The following is a 13,790-nucleotide window of genomic DNA, read 5'->3' as shown; positions in this document are numbered from 1 at the left end:
TCTACACACACTTCTTCGTGCAGTTCCACTTGCCTCTAATGCCCTCCCCTCTTCATTAACCAAATGTTATCCATTCTCTAAGGCCCATGTCAGAACCTTCTGGGTCAAGATTTTCCTAACACTCCTATGTGAGGTGCTCTCTTCATGTTCTGGATTTGCATAGTAATTATTTTCTATGTATCTAGTTCAGAAAAGGCGTAAGTCACATTTTGCCGTATGTCATCTCTTCTATTTAATGCCTTAAATCTTAATTTTCACATATTTGTTCCCTGATTCTCCAATGAGATGACAGTTTCCTTAAGAAAATGCACATCTTACCCTTCTCTGTATTTCTTATAGGACCCTAGTATAATGCCGTGCATATGGTGAGCATTCAATGAATATCTGTTTGATTTGACATCTTTTAAAAGGCAATGAGGTAGTTAAGACTTTTAGGAATACTTCAGCAAAATAAAGAAAGCGAAACTCTTAAAGAGGTAGACTTAAATCACTTGGAAAACCCACTAATTTAAAAACAGCTTGTCTGCCAACAAGGCTGACTAGTAAGGCATTACTGTACTTAAAAGGTAACATTTTAACTCACAGTGAACTTACCTATATCAATATCAGTAAACCCTTCTGCACTTATTGCATCCATCGTGCTTTTGTCTATTGTGTCTAGACAAAGACTAGCAAGCTGAGGTTCATCAAATAATCGAGCCTAAACATATAAAAAGCTAGTTATTTTATTTTCATAGTTATTTTACCTTCAGGCTGTACATATTCAAAGCTAATACTGTAAACAATTATAATTGCTAATTATATAAAAACACATACTTAAAATACAATTATAATGTCTATATGTGCTTAAAACTTTTCATTCCACAATCAGAAATAAAAGCTAAAAGCAAAAATGCCCTGCTGAGATAACAATTAATTCATATTACCACTAACAACCCTGTTATTTTTATTTTCATATGCCTATATATGCATTGCCTTGTTTCTTATACATCACTTATGTTATCCTTAGTGAAACACTCTAGGTTAGATAAGGCAGACATTATCCCATTATCCAGATGAGGAAACAGAGGCTCAGAGAGGTATACTGACTTGCCTAGTAACATCTAGCTAGTAATGCTCCAAAGCCAGTACTTAAGTCCAAGTCTTAAGATCTTTTCACTAAATGGTAATATCAATTGTCAAGCATACCAGTACCAACAGATCAGATTTTTTTTTTCCATTTCCTATTTTGATTGGGGGAAGAGAATAAAGTACAAGAATTTTACAGCATGAAAGTTCTGGGAACCTAAGCAAAAACTAGGCCTGACAACAGAGGAGCAAATAAGTGAATTCACATGATGGAATATTACACAATAATGAGAATGAACGATCTACAACTACACACAATATGAAGGAATCCCACAAACTTAATGGTAAGCAAAAGAAGGTACTGTATATATTGAGCAAGAGTATACAGCTGACCCTTGAACAACTTGGGGGTTAGGGGCACTGACCCTCTGTGCAGTCAAAATCCACATACAACTTATAGTTGGCCCTTTGTAGCCGAGGTTCCTCCATATCCTTGGATTCAATCAACCACTAATCATGTAATGCTATAGTATTTACTACTGAAAAAATTACACATATAAGTGGACCCACAAAGTTCAAACCCGTGTTGTTCAAGGATCAACTGTATACTGTATGATTTTAGCAAAGCTAATCTAGGCTTTAAGAAGTCAGAAGTCAAACTTACAATATGTGCTTTATCAGGATGCATATTATAATTCAAAAAAAAGTTTAAAAATGGGGGCGTTCAAACTCAATTGAAATTTTTTAAAAACTGTAACACTGAAAAAGGAGAAATGAAATTCTTAAAAAAACATAACACTGAAAAAGGAGATACGATGATAGGTGTGCCAATGACCAATCTTCCTTCTGGCCTAGGGTCAGCTCTGTTTACATTTAATAGCATGGACAAAACAGAAGTCTACTGTCTGTATTTCAGTTTTTTCAATTGGCCCAATAATGCTTTTTATAACACTGTTCCTTCTAGCATGGGATCCAGTCTAGGATCACAGTTTTTATATTTTTAAAATATGAAAAATAGTACATTTTAAAAATTCTAATTTCAGCAGATATTTTAACTGGCCAACTCAGTTTTTATAGGTGAGCTAGTGTTCATGCAAAAATTGATATTTTACTCTAGGAAAAACATTATTTAATTCAGAGTAGCAATATTTCAGTCACTCAGATACAGTATCTACTGTATGCTTTAGAATCTACTTTTAGAATCTACTGCTGCTACGTAAGAGTAAAATAAATTTTCTCTAAATTTAGTTTGAGCCTGGCATTACCTGATAAAATAGCACTATTTTTAATGATTGTATCACTTCACAGAGAGTGTTTTTCCCTCTGTAATCTATGCTGGTACAGTATACTGGCTCTTTGTTTTAGAGGGAAGCTAGCATAGGTCCTCTCAAGTAAATGAACATGCTCAGTTCAAATGACTCACTTGGCAGGAACAAGACGTTCACATGACAATTTGTGGGCTAATTCACATGACCCCACCATGAAAATTTTGGAGTAATGTTGAGTTCTAAGACCAATGAGACACTGAAAAGTTTCTTTTTCTCAGTGACATCTGTTAACCCTTGCTACTCAAAGTGTAGTCCAGAAGCACCAGCATCATCTGAAAGTCTGTTAGAAATGCAGACTCTCAGGCCCCACCTTGGCCTCCTGAACTAGAAAGCTGCATCGGCAGGCGGACTCTCAACCACTGCGCCACCAGGGAAGCCCTAGAAAGCGTATTTTAATTGTCAAAGTTTAATTTACTGGTTTCTAAATTTTTTTTTTCTTTTGGCCATACCGCGCAGCATACGGGATCTTAGTTCCCCGATCAGGTATGAACCCGTGTCCCCCGGAGTGGAAGCGCAGAATCTTAACCACTGGACCGCCAGGGAAGTCCTATTGGTTTCTAAATTTTATGACTGAATTTAAAAAAGAGTAGTTAAGTGACCCTCTCTACACACAACAAAATTGTTTAGACAATAAAGAATCTTATGACTATCAACTTCTTTATTGGATTTTCATCCCAAATTCAAAAGAGGAAAAAAATGCAAAGAGACATCACTTATTAGTTATATAATCTTGGTCAAGTTATTTCACCTCCCTGTGCTTCAGTTTCCTTGTCTATAAAATGGGGATGATAAGAAAATCTTCACCTAGAATAGCTACATCTCCTAAAGTTATTGTGAAGATTAAATGAATTAATGCATACCAAGTATTCAGAATGGTACCTGGCACACAATACTCACTCAATACATTTTGCTATTATTATCATCAATATCACCGTACCTTACTGGTTTAAGGTTGAGACCTTACTTTTACCACTTGCTGTCTCATGTTATATAACACATTTACCTCTTTACGCTTCCATTTCTTCATCTTTGAAATGGGGATAATAATAAACAACAGCACAGCTGTAATGAGGAGTAAATGTGATAATATATACAAAGGGACTAGCTTAGTGTCTGGAATACAATATATACAGACATGGAGTTCTGTGATTATGTCTAAGAAGAGGTGACATCAGCATGTTCTTTCTTCTATAACTATAAATACTTAACGGCCAAAGATTAAAAAAAAATGCCATCAGTCATTTTTGGTATGACAAAATGCATGTAGAGGGCTTCTCTGGTGGCGCAGTGGTTGAGAGTCCGCCTGCCGATGCAGGGGACACGGGTTCATGCCCCGGTCCGGGAAGATCCCACATGCCGCGGAGCGGCTGGGCCTGTGAGCCATGGCCGCTGAGCCTGCGCGTCCAGAGCCTGTGCTCCGCAACGGGAGAGGCCACAGCAGTGAGAGGCCCACGTACAGCAAAAAAAGAAACAAACAAAAAAATTAAAAAAACAAAAATGGATGTAGAACTGGGAAACTTGAGCTGTGGGCTCTGGCCCCACCTAGACTGTTGTGAGACTTTGGGCAGGTAGTTAACTAGCCAGGTTTTAGATTTTTCATTTGGAAAATGAGACGGTTAGGCTAAGGAACAGCCATGATTATTTCCATTACTAATATTCAGTAGGATTATATATTATTAGCTTAGACTTTTTCCCCCCCTCATTTTAACTTGCTTAACTCTGTGAAGACCCTATCTCCCCAAAAGGTCTTATTCTGAGGTACTGGGGATTAAAATTTCAACACATGAATTCTGGGGGACACTAGACTAGTTTAGGATTTTGAAAACAAATTTGTAAAAGGGTATCATAACATCGTCTAAAAAGAACAACAACAATTTATTTATATCTCAAGTATGGAGCTCAGATTACAGGCATTTAACAGATGCTAAATAGTATAAGTTAAAGACTGGTTAATGATTCCATAGATGTGTTCAGTTTGTAAACATTCATCAGACTGTACACTTATGATATGTGTACTTTTCTGCATGTATAGTATACCCAGTGAAAACTTTTTAAAATGTCAAAGTAAGGATATTCTTAAATTCTAACTCCTCCAGAAGTGGGTCAGCAAGCTTAAAGACAGAAAACAGTAAATCTTACAACTTTTCTGGACTTGAAATATTCAATCTTAATTTCAGACCCAACGCAAATCAAGAACAAAGATGTCCAGAAAGCTTCATGCTATCATACTCTCAATCATAGCAGGAACAATGCTGGATACTAACCTCAACTCCAATCCTAAACAGTTATATAACTTGGAGTCATAATGCCCTATTTGTATAAGGCTTCAGTTTCTTTACCTATTATATGATATATTAACTCTAATTTGCTTTTCTATTCTAAAATTATATGACTCTGATGTATTTTCCTGAATGATACCAGAAGATTTCATATGCTTTAAAATAATAATCTAGGACTAATTCTCCAGGAAACAGTAAATATTCATATATAGTTGTACCCATTTTTTAAAGCTAAATGATACATACCTTAGCTACATTTACTTACCTGAGTAAGTAACATAAAGGCATTATCTGCCCTCAGATGTTTGGTGAGAAATTCCACACAATGTGCTTCCAAGGCTGGGACTGCATATTTCTTAGCAGTATAAAGAGTGGTCATAACTGTTTCTGGGCCAATTTGAACTTCATCTGAATATAGAAATCTGGGAAACAAGTGGAAATTGCAGAGATGATCAGTAGGGTTTTAGATAAGCAATCCATCAGTGTTAAACCTCTGAGGAATATTTTAAAAGATAATGAGCAAAGTGAAAAATAACTTGAAAAGTACATCAAACTTTCCAGGGCTACAAGGGCATGTGCACACACATCACCTCATTTTATTCTGACTCAATCCTGAGAGGTAGGCAGTGTCCATTTATAGAGGAGATTAAAGTTAAGTGAAGATCATGGGATCTTCATGTCTCCAAGTCAAATTTTTAGAGGTCTTTTAGCACCTACAGCAGCTTAGGATGAGTGGTTCATTTACCTCTCCTTCATCAAAGGATGTTCATGTAAGCAAATCTACAGATGGCTTAAGTTCACATCTCTAAATGTCAAACATCCATTTATTTCCTGATAATGGTGTCTTCTTATTCTGGGCATTTTTTAACCTTTCTTTGTTATCCCAGAATTAGCATTATGACCAAAGACTAGAGTACTGGGGCTTTGGAGGAATAAAACAGTTTAACAGTGTATTAAATGACCCCATATTGCTATGTACTTTTTTTTTTTTTTTTTTTTTTTTTTTTTTTTTTTTTTTTTTTTTTTTTTTTTTTTTTTTTTTTGCTATGTACTTTTGAGTATTTAGATCCAACTTTCTTTCAAAATACTATCAAACCAATACCTCCTCCCCCACCCCGGTTGGCTGCTTCCAACTGTTAGGTCACTAGATAAATCAGATTCCTAGAAGTGCAGATAAAGCATAAGATTCTCAGAGAAGGCCTGGGCAGTTCTTGCTGAACTATACTGAAGCTTCTGCATATCCACTTCAGGGCTCCTTTGTGGTTCCTCAGAGACCTTTGTGCTTACTGCCCAGTTCTCAGCTACACTCAGCATAGCTGAGGGTGCTGGAGAAATAAGGCATTAAGAACAAGTATTTCATTTTAGCAATACTAAAGACTTAGAAAGAACACTTATTACACTTATAGTCCCAGGACCCAAGTCATAAAATAAGAGTTTAAGAGAACCCATTAGGGGGCTTCCCTCGTGGTGCAGTGGTTAAGAATCCACCTGCCAGTGCAGGGGACACAGGTTCAAGCCCTGGTCCAGGAGAGTCCCACATGCCACGCAGCAACTAAGCCCGTGCGCCACAACTACTGAGCCTGTGCTCTAGAGCCCGCAAGCCTAGAGCCTGTGCTCTGCAACAAGAGAAGCCACTGCAACGAGAAGCCTGTACACCGCAATGAAGAGTAGCCCCTGCTCGCCGCAACTAGAAAAAGCCCGCACGCAGCAACGAAGACCCAATGCAGCCAAAAATAAATACATTTATTAAAAAAAAAAAGAAAACCCATTAACATCTTTCAGAACACTCTATACAGTAAAGTGAGTGAGGAAAGGAAGTTCTATTTCATGTCCCTATCCACTGCTTTTCAATTTCTTCTTTTATTCTGGTGGGCAGACTCACCGCCCAAGATGAAATTCTAGCCTGTTGCATCCCCCTAACATCCCACCCTAACCAAATGCTGGCATTCCTCTAATAGTATCATTATCCTTACAACTACCTCCAGTGGAGGCTGTGCATTCTCATACTTCCCTATGTCTCAGGTTCAAAAGTGAAGGTTGCTGGTTTTCAAGATTACACTGTTTTCAAACATTTTTTCAAAAACCTTTCAAGTCAGCCATCTGTATCACCCTCATAATACTCATTTAACATCAGGTGCCACTTGGTGATGAGTACAGGGAATGAAAAAACCACTTAGCCCCTTATAGTCAGGGGTAGGGGAATGAATAAAAAGGAGAGAGAGAAAATGAACATTTGTTGCGTCGCTACCATCTGACAGATGCCAATTCATTTAATCCTCCCACAAGGAAGGTAGGTGCTGCTACCTGCATTTTAAAGATGAGGAAACAGAGGCTGGGGAAATGCAAGAGCTGTCTACCATAACATGCCATTTCTGGGCTTCTGGCTGCTCTCAGTGCTAGACTATCAGGCCCGTCAGGTGAGGGCTGTTTTAATTTGCCTGGACTCAGGGAGAGATGGCTTGGGTTTGAGCCTATTCCATCACCTGACAGCTATGTGACTTTAAACGAGTTATCACTGTGTTCCTCTCTGAAAAGAGATGTGGGTAACAGTATCTACTTCATAATGCTCTGGTGAGGATTAATATCAGTTAAAATACACAAAGTGTTTTGAATAATGCCTGACAAATACTTAGCCTCAGTAAATGTTAGCTGTTTATTTTTATATTGCTTCATTTCTATTTTCCTCTGCATTTCAGAAGGTTTCCTTGCCAGTCTTCTAGCCCTTCTATTTTTCTCCCCAGCAATCACATGTTTAAATTTCTAAGAATTCTTGCTTCTTTCTTATGTGTTCCTTTTTTTTTTTTTAACTCCACAGCACTGTCTCCTTTTTATGGATGCAAAAATGTTCTCAAGTCTCCAAGTTTTAAAAGTTCCTTTCTGTTCCCTGAATTACCTATTTCCTTGAGGATCAGCTGTTCTTGGTCTTTTTTCATATTCTCATTTTCCTTATATGTCAAAAGATTAATGATTATCTCCAGTTGAATATCCTGGTAGCTGGTAAGTTTTCTTTGCTGCTGTTTAAGTATTGGACTGCTTTCCAGCTAAAACCTTCTCCAAAATGGAAAGGGTGGCTGGGAGCTGTGCATGTGGGAGGCTTGCTGACTGGCACCTTGCATTAGAGTGGGAAGGCAGCCTTTAGGTTAGAGACCAACCCCCGCCCCCCGCCGCCACCCATGCCATTACCCTGGAGTCCCTAAACCAAATCAGCACCCTAGTTCTCCCCAGGTGGTTTGTCTAGTTTATTTAAAGAGGAGCCTGTCAGATGTCACCAGGAGTTAGCATACAAGAGGGGGTTTGAGGGGATGGCCTATAAACAGGCTTTAAATTAATGCCCATGTTTTAACCCTACCTTCTCATTTTCACCCTGTTCACTACCAACTCTCCACCTAGAGCCGTGCTGGGGCTCAGCCAGGAAAGGCAGCTCCCACCACCACTGTAGTTCCTCATGCTCTGGATTCTGGGCTCCAGACTTGGCCACTCCATTTCATCATCAACACACTTCCAACTGCTTTGTTCCTTTTCCACATTGGCTTCCAATCTCTCTCCTTTTTTTTTGTCTTCACTGTAATGGATTTATTTTCTTTTGTATTTCTTTACAGTCGGTTTAACTGGGGCAGAGAGAAGGCTAACATCATGCTCAGTTCCCTTCCTAAACTAGAAACCTAGGAAGTTTTTGTTTTAAGGGCAAGATAGGAAGAAGTCTTTACATCTGTCTTAATCTTTTTTCAAGCAAAAATTACTAGAGTTATAAAATATAGAGCTGAAACGTGGGGCCCTTATTACCATTTGTTTGAGATTCAAACTTAAGGAAACCAGCTCCACAAAGTTGAAGTACATGGTTCTTTAAGAATCTATAAGTGGGGCCCCTGACAGGGAGATCTGGAAAAGCTTCCTACAAGAATTTCTACCTGAGATCTAAAAGATGAAAAGAGGGCAGGAAGAACATTCCAGGAACCAAAGAATTGTGTTTTTAGACTATTCTATATGGTCCAAAACCCCATTCAAATTGCTTTTATGAAATTATACCTCAGTAATATACCTTTGGCTCGAATATATTTAAGAAACATCTACATTTATATCTAAAGACATAGATTGAGGATACTACTGATGTCAGTAATGCCTTCATTTATTTATTTTTTTGGGCTGCGTCGGGTCTTCGTTGCTGTGCGCAGGCTTTTCTCTAGTTGCATTCGAGCGGGGGCTACTCTTCGTTGTGGTGCGGTGGCATCTCATTGCAGAGTGTGGGATCTAGGGCACACGGGCTCAGTAGTTGTTGCTCGCGGGCTCCAGAGCACAGGCTCAGTAGTTGTGGCGCACGGGCTTAGTTGCTCCACGGCATGTGGCATCTTCCTGTACCAGGGCTCGAACCCGTGTCCCCTGCATTGGCAGGCGGATTCTTAACCACTGCACCACCAGGTAAGTCCCAGTAATGCCTTCTTTATGAGGGGACTGCATCAGGAATTTTTTTTTTAACTGATCTTATTGTCAGACAGAGTTGTGCATCTCCTAAGCAGTTGGTTTGTTTTTAATCTACAAACACTATGAATTGTAACTGACTAGCCAGGTTTCTCTTTTTGTAATAGTTGCTAAAATTATCAAAATTAAGTTTGTGGAGTACCTATAGCATGCGTTTTTGTATTGGCTTCATCTTGGCTCTGTTTTATTTCTTATCCTTGTGTTTCTTGTATGACATTTTAAATTCTTTTTGGAGCAATGCAAGTTATAAATAAATACTAGACTATAAACAGTAAGAAAGGGAACTCTGTGTTTCTTATATTTTTCCCTATATCTTTCCTACAGCATCGGACACAGTGTGGGCACCTGGCTAAGCCTTAATGAATACATGTTAGCCGACTAGACAATTCAGTACAGGTTTCTAGCTATCATTGATAGGGAAACCATTTTCATTTCTAATAAGAAAAAAGGCTACTTGAAAATCCTAGAATCACCTTGATTCATATTTTATCAATACATCCATGTTTTCTCTACATTCTATTTAATTACTAAAACTGCTATATTAAACAAACTATGTAAGCCAGTGTTTACAAAATATAATTAAAAATTAAACATATTAGCACAATACTTTGTATTTTAAAGTGAACATTTCAGCTCTGATACACTACCTCTAAGGACAAGAGCACAGAGAAATAATTACAGGTCATCAAACTATTTCTGATTTCTCCCTGAAGATGAATGGCTTTCCAAAAGATAAAACTTAGGTTACATTTAATCTAATTTAAAAATGAAAAGACTAAGGTAAAAATTTCATTTTAAATTAGAAAAATCACAAGATCATGTACGAGAAACTGTGTATCACTACTGATTCTTTCATTTTACTCAAAAACATTTATTGAGGGACTATATAATAACAAGACACTGAGACAGGTCCTAGAAATAAAAATACGAGAGCGATAGCTCTGCCCATAAAAAGCTTATGGTATGGTAATAAAATGATTAAAAAGTAATGTCATAATTACAACAGAATTATGCATTAGGCATGGTTTGATAACTAATCTCTAAAGATGGCACCAATAAATCACGCCTCCTACTATCCATACCCTTATGCAGATCTGTCCCATGAGGAATCTGGGCTAATCCTGTTTGCCTCTCGTTAACTAACAGAATGTGGCAGAAGTTAACACTATGCCAGTCTGGGACCTAAGCTTTGAGGATGCCTGGCAGCTCCTACTTTTGTGCTTTCTGGACCCATGGGCTGCTGTTATCCAAGAAGTCAAGCTACCCTGCTGGAAAGATCAGCTGGAGAAGACATGGAGAAAGAGAGAAAGAGGTTCAGCCAACTCAGTCTGAATCAAACCTCCAGATGACTCCAGCCCCAACTGCTATCAAACTATGACTGCATGGGAGACCTGAAGAATATGCTCTAAGAACCTCCCACACAACCCTGAAAGATAATAAAACCATGTTTAAGCTGCTAAGTGTTGGAGCTGTTTGTTGTACAGCGATAGATACAAAACTTGCTACAAGAGATCAGATGAGGCAGAGTGCAAAATTAATGATGTTTTATAGAGGAGATAAAGCCTGAAGTATATGTGAAGGGTGGTAATTAAGTGTGGAAATCTTCCAGGCAGAAAGACTAAGTACAAAGGCAAGGAGGCTTTAGAAGGCAAGTATTAAAATAAGGGAAAGGCCATCAGTAGAGTCGGGGCACTGGGCACATGGAGAGGAAGGGGAATAGATATCAAATCATAAAGGTCTTGTATACCTGCTGAAATGTTTAAACTGCATCCTGTATGCAAAAAGAAGACATTAAGAGATTCAGGGGAATCGTGATAATGTCTGGATGTGAGAGAAATAACTTTGTTAACAGTGTGAAGAGTGGAGAGAGCTAAGTCTAAAGGCAGTGGTCTGTCTGAAGCAATGCTGGAAAAAATTAAGAGAAGGGGGCTGAACCTTCATGACTGGTCCAAACAGGATAAGAAACACATGGAACAGACTGGAACCAAACTACAGCTTGGAGCCAAGCCCACCTGAGTCAATCCCCAACTGACCCACAGAACAAGAATATTCAAAGGAAGAATAAATGATTGTCTTTTTTAAGCCCCTGAGTTTTGGGGTGCTTTATAGCATTATTGTGGCAAAAGCTGACTGAGACAGGGTCTAATAAGCGTGCCTGCCTCAAAGACTGTTCTGAAATTTGAGTTCCCACAAGGTGCTTAGGAATAAACGGTAAGCGGAACGTGGCAAGCACTCATTAAGTGTTAGATATTTTTACTGTTGACATGTCCATCTGTATGGGTACTAGACATTCGTTTGTGATTGTCCAGTTGGAAATTGGGTTCGGGCTGAGTACAAGTTTGGCAATATAGCTGGGGGAGTATGTAGTGCCATGGGTTAATAGGAGAAAGGAAGAAGACAGCTGAAGACAGAACCTGAGGAATAGTTGTCACCTGAGGAACCCATGTCTCCTTCCAGCCACCGCTCCATTTCTCTGTTCCTCGTCACAACAAAACTCCGAGAGGATTATTTATACTAGTGGTCTCCAGCTCCTCACTTCATATTTTCTCCCCAATCTACTCTAATCCTTTTGTTGAAATCACTCTTGCCAGGGCTATCAATAGCCTCCATGTTGTCAAAATCAATAATCAATTCAATGTTCTCATTTTACCCAACTCTCAGCAGCATTTAACATAGTCAACAACTCCCTCTTTATTGGCTCACTTTCTTCAACAGGACTTTCAGGACACCACGTGGGCTCCTTGCTTTCCCTTCTAATTCCACTAACAGCTGTGGCTCAGTCTCATCCTATGCTCCTCCTCCTCTGCTACATCTCTACCTGCTGGAGGGTCCCAGAGCTCATCCTTGTACCTCCTTCTCTTCACAGTCTATTACACATTCCTTCCCTAGGTAATCTCACCTGGCCTCATGGTTTAAATACCATTTACTCTTAACTTTCAAATTTATATTCAGCAAGCAGCTCTTTCCTAAACTCCAGGTTCATATTTCTAACTGGCTGCTCTTATATCCCTCCTTGGATGTCTGGTAAATCTTGGTTCTACCTTCAAAATATATCCAGATTTTGACTACTTCTCATCATGTCCATCACCACCACCCTGGTATATAAAACCCACCAACAGCTCTTGCCTGAACTACTGCAAGAGCCTCTTTTATTCAATTCCCTGCTACTCATTTTACTCCTTCCACAGTCTAATCTCCAAACAACTGCCAGAATGAGTTTTTAAAAAATGTAAACCAGATCATATCACTCCCCTGTTCAAATGCTTCCCACCAGACACCAGAGGGAATCCAAGTCCTTCCACAGGCTCCACAGCCCTGCATGACCCTGGCCAGCCTATCTTTTTGACCTTATCTTCTACCACTTTCCCCTGTATTCTATCTGCTCAAATCACACTGGTTTACTCTTGCAATTCCTCTAACAGGAGAAATTTGGGGCCTTAAACATGTTTTTCCTTGCTTAGAATGCTCCTTCCCTCATGACTTGATCATTTTTCCTTAAAATGCTTACCAGTATTTGACATTATATCTTTGTTTCTCCCTACTGGATTATAAGCTCCACGAGGACAGGGACTTTCTCTTGTTCACTGCCATATCCAATATCTAAAACAGTGACTGGCACAGGGAGGCAGTATTTCTTTATTCTTTTTTTTTTTTTTTAGACAGGTCTCAGACCAGATAGGGCCTTAGAGACCACATTAAGGATTCGGATTTATTTTAAGAACAATCAGGAGACATTGGGAGGGTTTAAACTAGGAAAAGAATATAATAAGGTCTGTATAATTATAAAGTTACTTCGGCTATTGTATAAAGAATGATCGGAAGGGATTAGGGGTACACGTGGAGAAATAAAAGAGGAGATTTTTACAGCAGTTGGCTCAGCTATGGTAAAGGTGCTTGGGATAAAGAGAAGATTCAAGAGATTGCTAAATAGATGGAATGAACAGGACTGGACATGTGGATATAAGAGAGAAAGAAGACGACGTCCATAACAAGGGAGGCAGTATTTCTCAAATGAGCAACTAAAGAACATCACGTAAAGGTCTGGCAGATCAAAGTAAGCAGTTTCTTAAAGTGCTTCAAACTCAAGTTCAAAAGCCTTTAAGTAATATTAACTAATTCAAGTTGTAAACATAAAAGTATGCCCAAGCTAACCTGTTTTTCCACCTCAGCAAGTACTGTAAGACATCTTTTTGTCACGCAATAATAGGTAAGTACAGCACCTATGCTTCATAACCAGCCGTTAAATAACCCAAGTTCAAAAATCACTTTCAGAATAGAACAATGCCTAGAACCTGAAGTACAAATACCATGACTACGCTGAAAATAGGAAAATTTCAAGGACTCAGATTAATTCACTTATTTTCTATTGATGGGAAAGGATTGACTGATCAACAGCTTCAGTGAAAGTATGAAATCAGCATTTTCCCTCTACATTCTTATCCTAGCAATCTCAATGTTAAAGGAAAAAGCTACCCAACAATATTTTTAGATCAGTGGCTCTCACGTATCAGTATTTAGGGAGAGTATTAAATATGCTCTCAAGGTCCCAACTCCAAATATTACAATATTGTAAGGAGGGAGGAAGAGACCTACAAATTTAACAAGTACTCCAGGTGATTACAATGCAGGTGGACCAACA

The 13,790-nt window shown here is 38.7% G+C and overlaps 1 protein-coding gene across 2 annotated transcripts in view; it reads right to left on the bottom strand.

The window, feature by feature from the left end:
* BTBD1 (BTB domain containing 1) overlaps nucleotides 1-13,790 on the bottom strand; it is a 44,457-nt gene that overhangs the window by 28,431 nt on the left and 2,236 nt on the right. For both annotated transcript variants that reach the window (XM_024766487.1, XM_024766488.1), the window contains exons 2-3: nucleotides 4,941-5,097; nucleotides 595-700 (exon numbers count right to left, since the gene is read on the bottom strand). In XM_024766487.1, coding sequence (XP_024622255.1) covers nucleotides 595-700; nucleotides 4,941-5,097 — 263 coding nt within the window. The remainder of the gene's footprint in view (nucleotides 1-594; nucleotides 701-4,940; nucleotides 5,098-13,790) is intronic.

This window comes from Neophocaena asiaeorientalis, unplaced genomic scaffold, assembly GCF_003031525.2.
Source record: "Neophocaena asiaeorientalis asiaeorientalis breed wild unplaced genomic scaffold, Neophocaena_asiaeorientalis_V1.1 scaffold346, whole genome shotgun sequence".
Taxonomy (NCBI): domain Eukaryota; kingdom Metazoa; phylum Chordata; class Mammalia; order Artiodactyla; family Phocoenidae; genus Neophocaena; species Neophocaena asiaeorientalis.
Note: the sequence above shows the minus strand (reverse complement) of the source record. Positions and strands in the feature narration are given on the sequence as shown.